Source organism: Olea europaea, unplaced genomic scaffold, assembly GCF_002742605.1.
Source record: "Olea europaea var. sylvestris unplaced genomic scaffold, O_europaea_v1 scaffold69, whole genome shotgun sequence".
In the NCBI taxonomy this organism is placed as follows: Eukaryota; Viridiplantae; Streptophyta; class Magnoliopsida; order Lamiales; family Oleaceae; genus Olea; species Olea europaea.
In genome coordinates, this window is record NW_019265290.1 from 637,675 (window position 1) to 654,137 (window position 16,463).

Sequence of the window (16,463 nt, forward strand, 5' to 3'; positions counted from 1 at the left end):
AAAATCCGAAAATAAAGAAAAAATTTAATTGAGCTTTATTCCACATCGTGTACACATTTAGTCAAATGCACGATAATATTTCAAATCTTCCAAATCCTAGATAGTTAGTCACGGGACTCTATTGAAAATATATTAATTTTAAATTCTGATGTTGGAGATAATTGTGCGAATACAATTTTAAGCCTAGTTTGGTAATAAATCAATAGATTGGGCATCAATTGTGCAAACTTCAATTGCCAAATTATCGGCAATGAAGCTAAACTTCAAGGACCAAACTGAAATTAACCCATCAGGTCAAAATTCTACATTCATTTCATTTTACTCCCTGTCTCCGACTCTGTCTCTCATATTTCTTCCTACAAAGATCCCTCTCAAAATCAAGAATTTCCCCTTAAATTTCGACTTTTTTCGTTTTAGATTCTTTTACTTTTACTTTCTCTCTCTAATTCGACCCTCCATATCCATTGCCATTCCCATATCCTGCTCTACAATAAATTTTGTCGCACCATGCAAAAACGAAAGCTGGGTTTTCTGTCTTTCCTCCATATACTACCTGATGTTGACTTTTTATATCCCAATATGTAGAATTTTCGTTTTCTTGAGCTTCTTTTAATTCTAGGATTTAATGCGTTTCTTATTTTTTTAATCCATCACATCATCAATAAAAGCACAATTTCGAATTGCATTTTGAAATATTAATATTTGGCATTAGGGATTTTTATGGTAATTTATTTTCTGGTCATTTTGTATAATTTTCTACAATGGGTTTCAATGGATCTGAAGGGTGTTCTCGAAATTCGAGATTTTGGCTGTTGATTTGAAGAACTGTTTGGTAATGTTGGTACTGAGTGTGTATTGTAAAATAAAGAAAGATATAAATTTTTAGGGAAATTAATTATGGATCATGTGATTGGAGCCAAGTTTAAGCTTGGGAGAAAGATTGGTAGTGGATCTTTTGGAGAGCTTTATTTGGGTAATTAAGAATTCCATTTATAAACTATAAATTGAATTTTTTGAGAGCTTTTGCCTATGATGTTGTTTGAAAAAATTTCGTTTTAAATTAATTTCAGGAGTAAATATACAAACTGGGGAAGAAGTTGCGGTGAAGTTGGTCAGTATAAAAATTATGTTCCAATTTTTTATTCTGTGAATTTAAGTTTCTATATGGATTTTTTTTTTTTTTTTTAATTATGCATAAAGAGTCTTCTATTCATCATTTTGGATGATTGCACTATTTATTATGAAACTAAAAAAAGAGTAGTCTTTAATCATAAAGGGCGATGATTATTGAATGATGAACTTCTACTGGTCTATCTATCTTTAGCAACTCCAATTTTGTGGTTAATCAACACCTTTATTTTTATTGTTTACCTATCAGAATTTAGTATTTGTATTTAGTGAGCTAGTTCATTTGTCATGTTTCGGCTATTAACAAGACCTGTTACCAAAACTCTCTAGTACAAGTACTGCTTCTCAGACATCTGTTTGTGCATTGATTCATTCCAAGCTTAACTTTCTTGTGATTTTTCTTTAAATTCTTTGTATTTCTTTCTCTTGAAGAATATAGTCCATTTTTTTTCCAGGAATCTGTTAAAACCAAGCACCCTCAACTTCGCTATGAATCAAAGTTGTATATGCTTCTTCAGGGAGGAAGTGAGTATTATACCTTTTGAAATTGATTGTTCCATTATTGGTTGCGTACTGAAGGCAAAGTAAGTTTATGCTTTTTTTTTTTTTTTTTATGAAGCTGGGATCCCCCACCTTAAATGGTTTGGAGTTGAAGGTGAATATAATGCCATGGTTATTGATCTTCTTGGGCCGAGTTTAGAAGATCTGTTTAACTATTGCAATAGGAAGTTCACATTGAAAACAGTTCTAATGCTCGCTGATCAGTTGGTAAGTATGCCACCATCAAAGAAGATTGTTTTCATTGCTGTTGCGCCTGCTGTCTTACTTGTTGCCTTTGGTTCTATGTAGATTAATAGAGTTGAATACATGCACTCTAGAGGTTTTCTTCACCGTGACATAAAGCCCGATAATTTCTTAATGGGTTTGGGCCGCAAAGCAAATCAGGTAGATGCATAAATGTGTTTACAAGTTGATACTATGTTTATAACTGATTGTTTCGTTTTGATTGCACATTTGGGCTTTTGTTTGTTGAGCATATCTCATTCTTCTTAAAGGCTTTTCATCACATCTGTTAAGACTCTTGGAAACATAATTATTGCAGAACATGGTCATTCGTTGATCATTTAAATGTTGCATTGTCTGTTGTACAACGTACATGGCAAAAAAAGGATAAAAATGATATATGCTAGTACAGAGTGCAGTGTTTCATGTCACCGAGTAAATGAAATAACCACTGATACATAATGTGGTACCTAAGAAAGATTGTATCTGTGATCTACTACTACTACTATTCCTATTAGTTCTGAAGTTGATTATTTTATATATTTATGCATGAATTTGTAAATTGTATGGTCTCTAATGATGGTAAATCCTGAGGGTTAGAAGGAAATGAATGATATTAATTGCAAACTGTGATATAAAATTATGCTTTTTTGTAGAGAATCTGGAACTGAACTGAAGGATAGATTATTTGAGGTTTCATTTGCAGTTAGTCATTTCTAATCTTGATTGCTAAGCCCCTGTTTGCCTCCCATTAAAATTATAATTCATTTTTCTTTCTCTTCTTATCAACTATACATTCTCTAATAAAAAAAATATTAGACGTGCTTCCAAAATTTTTTCTTCTTTTTTTATCACACATTCTTCAAAGAAACAGTATTCCAACCATTCAAATTTCAAATAATGGGGACCAAACGGGGGCTAAAGCAAGAGATTATGTTGAGCATTTTTGTATAGGATTAATTGTAATAATGTCGGAAAGAGTCTTTTGTGATTTAACCTTCATGAAAGGAAAATATAAAAAATTCACATTTGTTTATCTTTGCCTTTTGTACTTTTTTCTCATGGAGGATTAGGCTATTTGACTGTATATCTTATATTCTTGCATAGAGCACAGATGGATTTTTTCCCCCACTAGAGGTAAGCTTGGATTTCATGCATATTAATTTTTGAAATTGGTGCGTAATGAATTCTTTGTACTTTTTTTTTTGGTCTGCGGTACTTTGCATCGGAACATAGGTACAGAAACTGGCTTTGTAGATCATCCTTATCGAGTCTTTATTTTATTCATAATAAAAAAGGTTTATTCTTATTATTTCTTACTTCCATTAGGTTTCTCATTTCATCTTTTATTGATTAATCATTTGGTTGTGTTAACGTCATTGCTAGCAGAATGTCTCTTTGTTATAAAGGTGATTGATAAATCTAGTAAAAGGAATTTTTAGTTCAGAACTTCACAGTTCATTGTGAAAATGAGTATTGAGTAATATAGTAGGACCCTATGATGGGTTTTTAAGCAGCAAGACATAGGTTCCTATGATGGGTTTTGAAGCAGACATTCATACAATAAAATAGTCTGCATGCATACCAAAAGCTTTTCCTCACTTTTTATCCACACATTCTACCAAAAATTACTATTCAAAACTCCTTTTTCCTACAGTAATGATGGTGAAACAGGCTTTAAAGATGACCTGAATAATTGACAGAACTGGATGTAAATTTGCAATTTCTTTCAATACCTTTCTTTATGATTTAGATTTTCCTGGGAAAACGTTATTTTTTGAATTGAATGCAATATTAATTGTTCATTTTTATTAGTTTCTAATTGTAAATGGGTTGTTTAATTGTGCCCTTCACCTCCCTTTAAGCACAGTTTTATAGATCTGGCTAATCTTGTAGACTGATCACAAAAATGCACTAAGATTTGTTACTTATTGAAATTTTGCTTTTAATATTCTTCATGCCTTCTACCTGCTGTAATTCAACCTTATCATTTTCATTTTTAATAGGTTTACGTCATTGACTATGGACTAGCAAAGAAATACAGAGATCTTCAAACTCATAAGCACATACCATACAGGTACATATTTGAAAATCTATGTTTCTTGACAATTCATGGGACTTTACTCACCCTTTCGACTATTTTTCTACTCTATTTACTTTCCAACCATACCATTGTCCTGTGCTGAGTGCTTAAATGAGAGTGTTAAATTTTGAATTGTATTCGCATTTCAAATTTGAGGACTACCTGTTCTGTATCGCTATCATCACCCATTCGTTCTTTCTTGAGTTAATGGTTAAGAAGCGCAGATACGTATAAACTTACAGCCACTGCGTATGGCTAGGTTGGATACATTTGGACACGCTCTAATATGTCCATGATACATGTTTTTAATTATTTTATATGTTTTTTTATTTTCGATACGTATTGGACACGTTAGAACCCATGAAGAAGAAGAGTTTTATTGGTTTTAAATTCTTTTAAAACTCATTATTATTAGCAATAGATTATAGAACTTTTTATGTAATAGATAACTATTGTTATTATCAATAATTTATTGAAAATAGATAATATTTATTAATTAATAATTTGAAATAAGTAAACGTGTTTTAAGATCATAAATAACTACACAGTATACGCTTATTTTGATAGAAATCTTCTTGACATTTCAAATATAAAATAGGAGCCTACAAAGTTAATGTTATAGTAGGGGAAGTAGGTTTTGTATTTTTTTTTTCATCCAAGACGTCAAATGTACCCTTCCAAGCAAACCTCAATAATCGAAATGCTCCTCTCAAATTATCTCCAAATCAAATACTTGACCACAAGTGGAGGGCGAAATAGACATTTCTTTGGAAAAGCCACCAATTTTGAATTCATCTTTGCTGGTGTAGTGAATTTGCATTAAGCCTCCTATTTGTCATCCTTTAACAAATTAAGCTCTTGTTTGGTTTGGATTAAAATCTGATTTTAATTTAAGTCAAAGTCAAACAATCAATATTAACCACATCTTTCATGTGTCCTGCAACTTTTCAACCACACATTTCAAAAATTTCTGTCAAAATCTACTTTAAATCTAATTTTAATCTCCACCAAACATTTTCTAAATTGTGAGCTACAATAACATTCTCTACCACATATTCACGCAATAAAATATTCTACTCACAAACCAATAAAGTTTCTTTAAATTTTAACCATACATTCTCCAAAAAATATTATTGAAAACTCTATAATTTTTCTCATAATGGGAGACAAACATGCTCTAAAAAAAAAAAAATGGGGACCCACTACAACGTTCCAAAAATCTATTATTTCACAAGAAAAGTGCGCCCGGACAGGTTCATAGTATTAAATAATTGACAGCTAAAGTTTTATTTGGAAGTAAACAGTAGTATTAACAAATTTAATAGATGTAGAATAATGTTAATAGTTGACAACTGTAGTTTTTCAATTGACAATAGATTATAGTATTAAAACTGTTAATACATGTAAAATTGTGTTAATAATTGACAAATATAATTTTTTTTATTGAAAATAGATAAATGTATTAAAGCTTTTAATACATGTATATATATACATATCCACATATCCTAATTAAAAAAAAAGGAAGATGTATCGGTGTATCCATATCCCGTAGTATCCGAATCCTTGCTTCTTAGGAGGGTGTTTGGAAGCCATTTTTATGTAAAAATGCATTTTGAAATAGTAAATTGATGGGAAATGTGTGGTTGAAAAATAAGGAAAAAATTTTGATTTACGTGTAATGTTATTTTAATGAAGAATGTGTGGTTGAAAAGAAGAAAAAGAAAATGCATTTTGAAAAAAATGGGTACCAAATGGGACCTAGGTCAGTATGAATCATAAGAAAATGGAGCCTAACTTGTTTGAACTTTTGCAGTTGCATCCTATGCACCTGGATATATAGAAGTTTGCCATTCTCAAACATGGAGTTTTTCAACCTTGGTATTAATCTTTAATGGTTCATTGACCTTTCCCTTAATTATTTTCAGAGAAAATAAAAATCTCACAGGAACAGCTCGTTATGCAAGTGTCAACACCCATCTCGGAGTTGGTGAGTGAACATTAAGATTGCAATCGTTTACTAAATATGGCCATCTTTCCTTCGTGATTACTGAGTCACAAAAAATAAAAAATAAAAAATAAAAAAATAGAGAAGAAAAACACGAGTATAAGTTTAAGATGTGGATAGTTTCTGACCTTTGCAATGCTTCTAAACTTTTTTCTTTCAGAGCAAAGCAGAAGGGATGATCTGGAATCTCTTGGATACATCCTTATGTACTTTCTCAGGGGAAGGTTGAGGATAAGAGCTTTACTTCTGATTTTCCTATTTTCATTTTACTCCCTGCTGCATGATTTACTAATTGCATTTGATTTTGTGTTCTAGTCTTCCATGGCAGGGCTTGAGAGCTGGCACTAAGAAGCAAAAATATGACAAAATTAGCGAGAAGAAAATGCTTACACCCATAGACGTACTTAAACATTCCTCTTCTGCCAAACACTTATTATGTATTAGATTCCATCACGAAATGATTTTCACTATGTCTAGTTCTTCTGTGTTACTGTTCTTTTTATTCGTACTCACGAATATAATATAGTTGATCGTAGAACATTGTTTCATTTTTATTGATAGTTGCTCTGCAAATCTTATCCATCGGAGTTCATATCATATTTCCATTACTGCCGATCATTGCAATTTGAAGATAAGCCCGACTATTCATACTTGAAGAGGCTTTTCCGAGACCTTTTTATTCGAGAAGGTAAATAAATTTAGATTTTTTACAATTATCATTTATGTTATCCTTCCGTTTTACTCTTTCTTGTTGACAATTATGATAATTGTTGTAGGTTATCAGTTTGACTATGTGTTTGACTGGACTATGTTGAAGTATCCGCAGATTGGCGGCTCCAGTTCTAGACCACGAGTGAGTGTTCTCTTGATTTTTTTTTGTGGATTAACCTTGCTCTATTTCAATATAAGATGCATATCTTATTATATATGTTGTCTTTAACAGGAAACAATGGGGAAATTACCTTTAAACCCTGGATCATCAGCACAAAGAGTCGAGAAGACTCCAGGTTTGCTTCCTCTCACATGTACTTCATTGTGTTCTGTCCTGCAAATCTAAATTCAATGTGAATGTCTATATCATGTTCAGTAATTCAAAGTTTTGAAGTTTTTTGCTGCATAGACGCATAATTGTATCCATGAAAAATTGCTACTGTGGTCATCAACCTTTTGCATTTGGTGCAGAATCATCCTCATCCTAAGAATTGTAGCAAAATAGGTGCTATCGTAATCCTGACAGACTGTAACAGTCCAGAATTCTGTTAAGTTGACATGTGAAAGCCGGATGTGCCAATATTGTAAGAACAAAGTGGACAAAACATAAGTAATTTTAACAAAAAATAAATAAAGGATGAAATAAAAAGAAAGGAAAAGATAAAAATGAAAAAAACTTCCCCACAACCACCGCCCCATCCCAGTTTGATGACCACCAGCTAAACCAAACAGTGGCAGTGGCAACCACGGCCTCCGCTGCGGTCTTCATCATTCTCTGTGTGTGCGCGCACGTCGCCCTCTATGTGTACACATACACCACCAATGCCAAAACAACCACAACCGATGTTGAAATCACCACGCACCAGCCATACGACTGCTCCTATTTCACCACAATCGAAATGAAATATTCCTCCACCACCACCACAAGAAAACCACCAAAAGCAAATCAAGGACCCATGATACTGAAGATTGTTATATTGGGTGGCATTTGGCAGATTGAGAAAACAATGAAAACTTCATTCATTCCTAAAGCAATATCTTCTTTGCCCCTGATTTGTAGCAAACTCAAAACATCATTAGGAAATATGTATATATGGAGGGAGGGAGAGAGAGAGATTTCATTTCAATCCGAGCATAGATTTAAATGGGAAAGAGAAATTTGAGGAAAATTGGGAAGATGAATTTGCTGGTGATGTAAGCTTCATAAATCATGAATGGAGAAGAAGTCTCTAGTAAATTTGGTTAATTTTATGGCCAGTTATGGATCACTATGGGGTTTTCAAGCACACTTTCACATCTGGTGGGATGTGAGACTACAGGAGCAATTTTCCCCAAATCCATGTATCCCCACGGAAGAATTATTTTTATATAAAATTTCCCATACGTTAGTTTGTGATATTTGCTATTAGTTTGTTGGTGCAAAAGGATTTATGGAGTTGTGATTAGATGGAAGTAGAAAGTGATTATGAACACTTCTAATGATGTGAATTTTTTATTTTTATTTTTTCTAAAAATCACCCCTCCCTCCTGCCTCCTCTTCACCTTCCCTTTTGTTATTATAATATATTTGTCAATATTTGAAGAACCTGTGCGCCTATATCGTTATTAGCAAGCATGCTATAAGGTACCTGCCTGCAGCATGTGCCATAATATTTCTGTTTTATAGTTGTGACTCAATGCATTATAGTTGACAAGCCATAAAATGGTTGCGTATTTTGACATCTAGTGAAGCAAGAAGTTCAAGACAGATTCTCAGGTGCAGTGCAGGCATTTACTAGAAGGAATGGTTCTAGTACAGGCATGCACGGGGATCACTTGAGGCACAGATCTACCGAGGATGCACCATCATCAAAAGATGTGGTCGGTACTAACCTTTAAAGTTTGCATCTGTTCATAATCTACTTACTTATGTTGTTACTTGGGGTTAAAAGCACTAGTGGGCATGGAACTTAAAATTTGGTACAATTTGGTCATTTCGTCCAAAATCATGGATACTAGTTGTGATCATCATCCCTCCAGTGGCGCACGGCCCTTGATTTATTGTCCATTACATTAAAATGTATCACAACTTCACATGGCAATGAATGAGTGGAGCCATTTTCACCTAGACCGATCATGATCATGACTAGTGCATTAGACAATGAACCAAGTTGCTCACTGCCACATACACCGGTGATGATCATTACTAATGATGTATAGCATTACTCATCAGTTCATATCTTATTGTTTTACTAATGGAAATGCTTATGTGATAGTCTGGTTGGCAGCTTAGTTGACCAATAAATAGACCGCCGTGTCACTCTTTTGTGTAGTCAACCAAATAGAAATGGAAGAAATGACTAAAGTGTAACAAATTTTATGTTCCGTGATCAATTTGAAACGAAACACAAAATCTCATTCAATGTTAAGTGACCATTAGTGCACTTAACCCGTTACTTGTTTGTCTTTGAATCTTAATTTCACAATTGATTATTGATTTTCTAGCTCTTTGAGTCTGAACGAGGACGAGTGTCTCGACCTGGCAGTAGTTCAAGGAGGCCAGTATTGTTGAGCAGCAGGCCTAGCTCCTCAGGGGAACCCAGTGAAAATCGTCATAGACGACTGGGCTCCGGCAGTGGACGTCTATCCACCACCCAAAGATTACAACCTGGAATTGAGTCCAAAACATCTTCTTTCACTCGTGCTCCAGCTCCAAGAAGTGCCCGTGATGATGCTCTCCGAAGCTTTGAGTTGCTAACAATTGGCACAGGAAAAAGGAAGTGATGTAATGCCAAAATTTCAAGTTTTCAGTTACCCTATTCCAATTTTATAGATTTTTTTTCTTCCTCGTCAATTCTTGTTGTATCAAGAATATTAATTTGGGAACATACGGTCATGTCTGTGAAATATAATTATGTTCAATATGTTCCTTTTTTTTTTCTGCTTATTAATGTGCAAAAGGTGGAAAACCTTTAACACGGAAGATGTGTACTGGTTCATTTGTAGTTGAAACTTTTGCACTTATCTCTTTGTCTGGTATAGATTAAAATTAGATTTTTTTGTAGGTTTTGATAAAAGTCGATAAAATGTATTATTGAAAAGTTGTTGGGCTTATGAAATGTGTGGTTACATTTAACAGTTGATTTTGACGTGAGATTTTAATATGATTAAAATTTACACCAAAGGGGCTTGATGAAATTGGGAAATAGAATGTAAATGGGGACAGACCAAGTTAATTGGGGGGCGGGGGGGTGTTGTTTTGGAGTTTGGAGTATAATCAATTATTTATTTGCTTCACCATATTTAATTGAATTAAGTTCTCAAATTTTTGTTCATTTTAAAATATATGTTCTCAACTTCTTTGCATGTTGAATTTTTATTTTTAGCATTCCATTAATTAGTTCATCTTCTTGATAATGATTTTTGTTAAATTATTTGATTTGTGCTTTTTGAAAGGAGAAAAAATATTCTCACACTTCTGTATTTATTGTTTCGTCAAAAATATTATAGGCTAGTAAATAGTTTTATGCAACATAGTTTTTGGCCTGAAATGGTTATCAGAAAATATGTTATAATTAGTAAAGGATCGATAAGAATGCGAGTTGGAGACATTAGTGTCATGACGAGCAAATATTAAACACTTCAAATACAATTAAAATGTGATGTAACAAATAAAAGTGAAGTGTGACTATTTAAGAATATTTAATTTGTAATAAATATTTTCGAATTTCTTTGATGAATGGCATTTTCTAATCTTTAAATAAGATGAGATAGATTTGGTCAGTCCACGTCACAGCCCATTCTCAGACTGACAGCCTCTATGATAAGCAAGTGAATGCTGGCATCCAATCAATTGTCTGAAGCTCCTTAGTCTCAGGGCCATTATCTCCTTCTCAAAATCTCAGAAAAGCCACACTCCTATTGATCGATTTTTCTCCTATGGTTCCTACTCTCTTGCCCTCGCTCCCTAAAGCGTTCCGGAAAGAGGAGACACCCTACAGTCTGAATATAAGATATACAATAACAACATCAAAATAACTTCTCTTTTCAATAATTCATACTGCATGCAGGATTCACATGCTATAATGTTACACATGATTTACTAAGTACCATTATTTAGCATATTTAGACATGCCCAGAAGATGTCTATGATATAATCTTCTTTCACCATGAAGGTTCGGAAAATAAACCAGTAATACTTTTGTTAAGAATATTGATATTGATTAATTGATAGGTTAGCTAAATGCATACTTCTTAGTCCTAGCCTTCTCTAACATCTATATATATTTTGGATTCATATCTCTCAATCGTTCATTTTATAAAAAGTGTTTTCATGCCAAAAAATAAATTATATATGCAAGTAAGGGTCTTGTCAAGACAAATTTTTACAAAAATAAAATTGTTTATCCCAAAAATTAGGCTGACCCCAAGATTTTTGAGGCCTTAGACGACTCATCATTATGATGCCTTTATACTTAAATGTTTAAAGAAATAATATATTTATATTTTAATGAAGACTTGGTACAATCCAAAAGATAGAAGTGCAAAAAAAATAAAATAATAATTATAAATAAATAAATAATTCCGACAACTCTAGATTATTTAGTGATTAAAAGCGTAACTAGATTCTTATGATTTTGATTCAAGGACCTTTCAATAAATTCGAGATTTTTAGGGATTAAAATAAAAATAAGTTTCAAGGTTAATAATGTATTTGTACCAAATGTGTATTTATTGGAGCATCTAAATTATCCTATAATTATTCCGAAATTCGTAATAAATGATACATTATGGACTCGAGAAAAAGTAAAAATGGATAAAGCAAATTCAAGTTATAACTCATTAAAATAACAGTGATGCTACACCAATAGGGATTGGTGACAGGTTTTAAAATCAGATGACACGTGTCAAGCAGTGATTGAACAGTTTAAAAACCACAAAAAATCAAACCATACATGTGCTAACGCTTCACACCTGGATTCAAACCCTGTTCTCAATCCCAGTATGATAGATTAATTATTAAAATAACTACATGATGTGTGATATTAGTTTTTAAATTAAATTAGATTACCCCTAACAATATTAGGCTCGTTTGGTAGCTCAACATTAATCATGTATATTGAACTTAAGAAATGTTGATTTGAATAAGATCGTACTAAGTTAGAATTAACAAAAAACATTGGAGTTAAAATACTTTTTGTATCTGTCTTTTAAATTTAATTGGACTTCTAGAGTGAATTGTTTTTCATTTTTGAGGCCCCATGTGATTTGAGGCCCTAGGCCGCCCCGGCCAAAAACTCATTTTTGATGCGTCAAGTGGAACCAAACAACAGTCCTTTTTTTTTTTTTTTTCCATAGAGATAATGAATGAATTATGATCACGATGCAAAATTTGGAAGTGAAATTTGTGTCCATAAATATTTGCTGCAAAATATTGATGGCTTCAAGCAAAAGGAAAATAAAGAAAGTAAAGATGCTTTAGTCAGCGAGTCTTAATCATTAATTCTCACTCCTTTTTGCTTTGCCAAAGAATATATAGATGCAAGAATTCAAAGCCATTAATCTTGAATAAGAATACCCTTATTTGCATGGAACTGCACTTTAAGCATTGTCCTTTTTTTCTTTTGAACATTTAAGCCACTTCAACAAAAATCACCCTATAACGTCATATCTATTAAGGATAACTCATTATCCTTGGATGAAGATTCTAGACCCAGGCAATTACAAGGATCGCGATCACAATCGAAAGATAAAATAGAATCCAGAGATAAAGCTTAACTTCTTGTAATCTGAACTTTGTAATTGTTATCTTATCATTTCATTTGTACCAATTACGATAGCCGGTCGACCTTCTTAAGAAAGTCATCTTAAAATGTCAATTTTCTTGTAGTGAAAATCGATTCAAGTTTATACATTTTTGTTTTTGTTTTTCAAAACCAATGACAGATTCTGGGTTTTATTTAAGCTAATCATATCTGCATTTTAGATTTACAAGCTTAAAATAATTATTATTGTGGCATAGTTGACTAAATGTCAAAATTTTTTTACATTATCTTTTGGAAACTAGTGCTGAAGAATGTCTGAATTCAATTGATAAACTTAGATCAGGTTAGAGATATATATATTCCTAAACGTGATAATATTTTATATTACACAGTCTTAGACCGTGAACCTTTATTACTACTACTTTGAGCTGTAGATGAATATCTAAAATGATTCTTTGAATTTTTTAGACTTTCAACCATATTTCTTCTTGGTTTCGTCTTAAACAGAAACCCTTATAAGTTGATTATTGCACGTTTTAATATTTAAGTGACCCTCGTTTTCTATCTTCAACAAAAACAACTTGCAAATTGAAGTTTATTCGTGCTTTTTTCTTCACTTTGCATCTAAGTCATTCGCATGCTTCAACTTTTGTATGGGTTCCTATCAATTCCTTTGAGTTTATGTTGGAATTTAAATTAGTGTAGTGGATGAAACCGGATTCATTCCTACCGTATATACAATTTATATGTTGTATTTATGTATACTGTATATGCAACATACTGTATTTACGCACACCGTATATACAAATTACCGTATATGCAGATTACCGTATTTACAACAACATATCGTATTTGCAACAGCTTATCGTATTTGCAACAGCTTATCATATTTGCACCAGCACACCGTATATGCAACAACTTACCTTATTTGCATATACGATCTTGTATATACCGTATATGCAGTGAGGTTAGATACCGTATTTTCATATACCGATTTTTGCACTTACAAATACCTAAATTGCAGAAACACCATAAATGTACTTACCAAACCGAATGCCAGTAAATTTTTTTCAAATTTTTATTTTTAACATAAGTAGAAAATAAAATTTAAGATATATGAAGCACAAAAAGAATATAAATGCCTATGAATCAGCAAGTCGAACAAGTAAGATAAAAATTAAGGAAATAAATAAATAAAAAATGAATATTTTACCCGAGGCCTGTGCGAACACAGTTTCCTTAAAACAGATTCGCCCCCCTCCGTAAGTGTTTAAGATTTAATTCGAGCGTCTGTTTTTCAGGATACAACAGTAAAATTAGTAAGACCTGAGCACTACAGATACTACTCTGACAAACTGATTAGTATCCGAATAATATCGTCATCAAGACGACGCTGACAAAAATTGAGATTAGTAAGCAGACAGACCAACTTTCCAGAGAATGATAATATGCAGACACAATTTTTCCCCTATATTTTCGTGTGTGTAACAGTTTCAAAAACTCAAAAGTCAGTTGGAGAAAACAAAAAAATTGCAAAATGTGGACACTCTAAATGGGCTAATTTTTGCTCTGTTCAGTTCCACATTCGTGCATGCAGGTTGCGTCCGCATACAAGTTCAAGTTCCGAAGGCTATTTTGGTCTGTGATTTGCACCCTTATGTGCGCACATGGAGAAAGCATCTATGCTACATATGATTATACCATTTTAATGTGTAGCCATATATAAAGTGGTTCTTGCTTTCATGATTTTCCTATGTGGGATAAACTCATTTTTCTCACATAAGCCATCTTCCAATGGTCAACTTTGAGCTCCAATTTCTCATTCACCCGAACTTTATTTTTGACAAGTAAAATACGTGATTTCACTGTACTCGTGGAGGAGAACACAAATCAATTTTGATCTTCCAAATTGGACCAACGGATCCCGCTGAAAATTGTGCCAAAATTGATTCATTTACTCATTTTTTTCAACAGTTTATTCATGCGAATGTATTCAATAGAAAGATACATAACACGTTATTCACCACACTTCATGAGTTAATATGCAAAGTGCCAAATAAATCGTTTATGACTTATTTCAAGTTCAAAGTGCCAAATAAATCGTTTATAAGTTATTTCAAGTTTACTTTCATATTATTGTAATATTGATTATTATAATATTAACAGATGTCAAACTAAAGTAAAAGTTCAGCAAAAATTCCTATTGCTTTAATGGATGGCTCATGAAAGGGAAAAGAATATTCTCATAATTTAATTATATTATTAGTAAGATAAGCTGGCTATATTGCAAAGGTGGGGTGGTAGAGAATCTGTTTTATTGCATCTATATGTACTATGTAGGCCGGTACCTGTGTAGCACCCTCATCTATTTTATTAAGATCACTTCAAATTATGTACAGCTAAAGGAATTTTGCCCACTTTCAAGATCCTCGTTGATGGTTGCAATTTTAATAGCAATATTCCTCAAGAATTTCCTTTTAACTTTCTTGGCCTTTTAAATTCCTCTTGCATCGGCGTAAAGGCTGTGAAAACAAGGGGTATCGAAAGCCATGGGAGAAGAAATTTTGCAAGGAGAAGCAATGGAAGAAATTTTGCAAGGAGAAGCAATGGAAATCAGTTTGAAAGATCTGTCAAAGAAACTTGAAGAATTTGCAAAGGCTAGAGACTGGGAAAAGTTCCATAGCCCTAGAAATTTACTCCTCGCTATGGTAATGTTTTTATTATTTCATTTCTCAGTGCCTGTTTATTGTGCTAAATGTGTAACAAACGACTCTAATTATGTCTTACGTTTCTTTATAAAAGCTCGGTTGGTAGTTTATAACTACTTGGCACTGGTGGTTTACGAAGCTAGTTTTAAGGATGAATCCTACCAAATGCACGTAGTTGTAATAACTGTTATAAGAGATGACGTCGTTATCACATAGTTGAAGACGGTGGCATAGAACCTAACAGAGAATATGGGTCGATCTAAAACCTAGTTCTGAAAGGAATGGTAGATTTTAATATATCTAATCACATCCAACATTGCTCTGTGAGTATTAACTACTTGGACTTCCCACCTTAGAAGTCGATTTCAAATTGATAACTCAATCTATGGAGACATTCATGCACAAAGGAAGCATATTAGATTAAGGCTTCCACAAAACTTCTTTTATTTGCTTTTATTTGATTTTAAGTAGAAATAATTTGGCACCCTCCACAAGTGCTTATTTATCTTTGCATGGTTGCATGCCTTATACGTAGTTTTCTATTTAATTTGTCTATCAGGTCTATGCCGAATCTCTCTTATAATAATAAATAAACAAAAAGGTGGGAGATTGAGCCAGATATCAGTATTAAGAACATATTTGTACAATAAAATTCCTTTAAGTTGCTCCACCATTGGGACGAGTTTTCCTAATCACTATATCTTATGGCATATATGAATACAGGTTGGTGAAGTAGGAGAGCTATCGGAGATATTTCAGTGGAAGGGAGAGGTTGACAAAGGGTTGCCGAACTGGGAAGAATCAGATAAAGAGCATCTTGGTGAAGAATTATCTGATGTGCTTCTTTATCTCATCAGGTTGGCTGATATTTGTGGCATTGATCTTGGTGATGCTGCTGCAAAAAAGATTGTTAAAAATGCAATCAAATACCCTCCCAAAGTCACGTTCTGATAGAATTTCATAAGACGTTTTTGATTGTTCAAGGAAGTTTTGGATAACGAATGATGAAATAAAATCTCACTTCTTTTTAAGGTCGACTGTGGGTTCTTTGTTAAGGTCGACGCCTGATGCAGAACGTATACTTTCATTGCAAGATAGAATTCATGCACACCATAAAAGTTCTTACAGAATTTTAGACTAATATAAAGAATCAAAACCATGGAACAATGCTATTTAACATTATGAATGTAAACTTTGAACTTTCGAGTGTGACATAAGCAAAACATGAAAATAAATACGACTAAAATGAGAGGGTCCTGATGAAGTTGATTGAACCAGGGGCTGATTTAGTTCAGGTCAAC

At 32.9% G+C, this 16,463-nt stretch overlaps 2 protein-coding genes across 2 annotated transcripts; both read left to right on the forward strand.

Annotated features, from left to right (window-relative positions):
• Nucleotides 1–348: 348 nt before the first annotated feature.
• Nucleotides 349–9,713, forward strand: LOC111390555 (casein kinase 1-like protein 10). The gene is made up of 14 exons (XM_023015609.1): nucleotides 349–973; nucleotides 1,071–1,111; nucleotides 1,584–1,653; nucleotides 1,748–1,896; nucleotides 1,978–2,073; nucleotides 3,918–3,988; nucleotides 5,920–5,981; nucleotides 6,160–6,223; nucleotides 6,315–6,399; nucleotides 6,561–6,687; nucleotides 6,776–6,852; nucleotides 6,943–7,006; nucleotides 8,437–8,570; nucleotides 9,195–9,713. The coding sequence occupies exons 1-14, from the start codon at nucleotides 898–900 to the stop codon at nucleotides 9,471–9,473; spliced, it is 1,395 nt and encodes a 464-aa protein (XP_022871377.1). The 5' UTR covers nucleotides 349–897; the 3' UTR covers nucleotides 9,474–9,713.
• Nucleotides 9,714–14,830: 5,117 nt separating this feature from the next.
• LOC111390570 (dCTP pyrophosphatase 1-like) lies at nucleotides 14,831–16,193 on the forward strand. Its single transcript, XM_023015630.1, has 2 exons — nucleotides 14,831–15,162; nucleotides 15,886–16,193. The coding sequence occupies exons 1-2, from the start codon at nucleotides 15,004–15,006 to the stop codon at nucleotides 16,111–16,113; spliced, it is 387 nt and encodes a 128-aa protein (XP_022871398.1). The 5' UTR covers nucleotides 14,831–15,003; the 3' UTR covers nucleotides 16,114–16,193.
• Nucleotides 16,194–16,463: the final 270 nt, after the last annotated feature.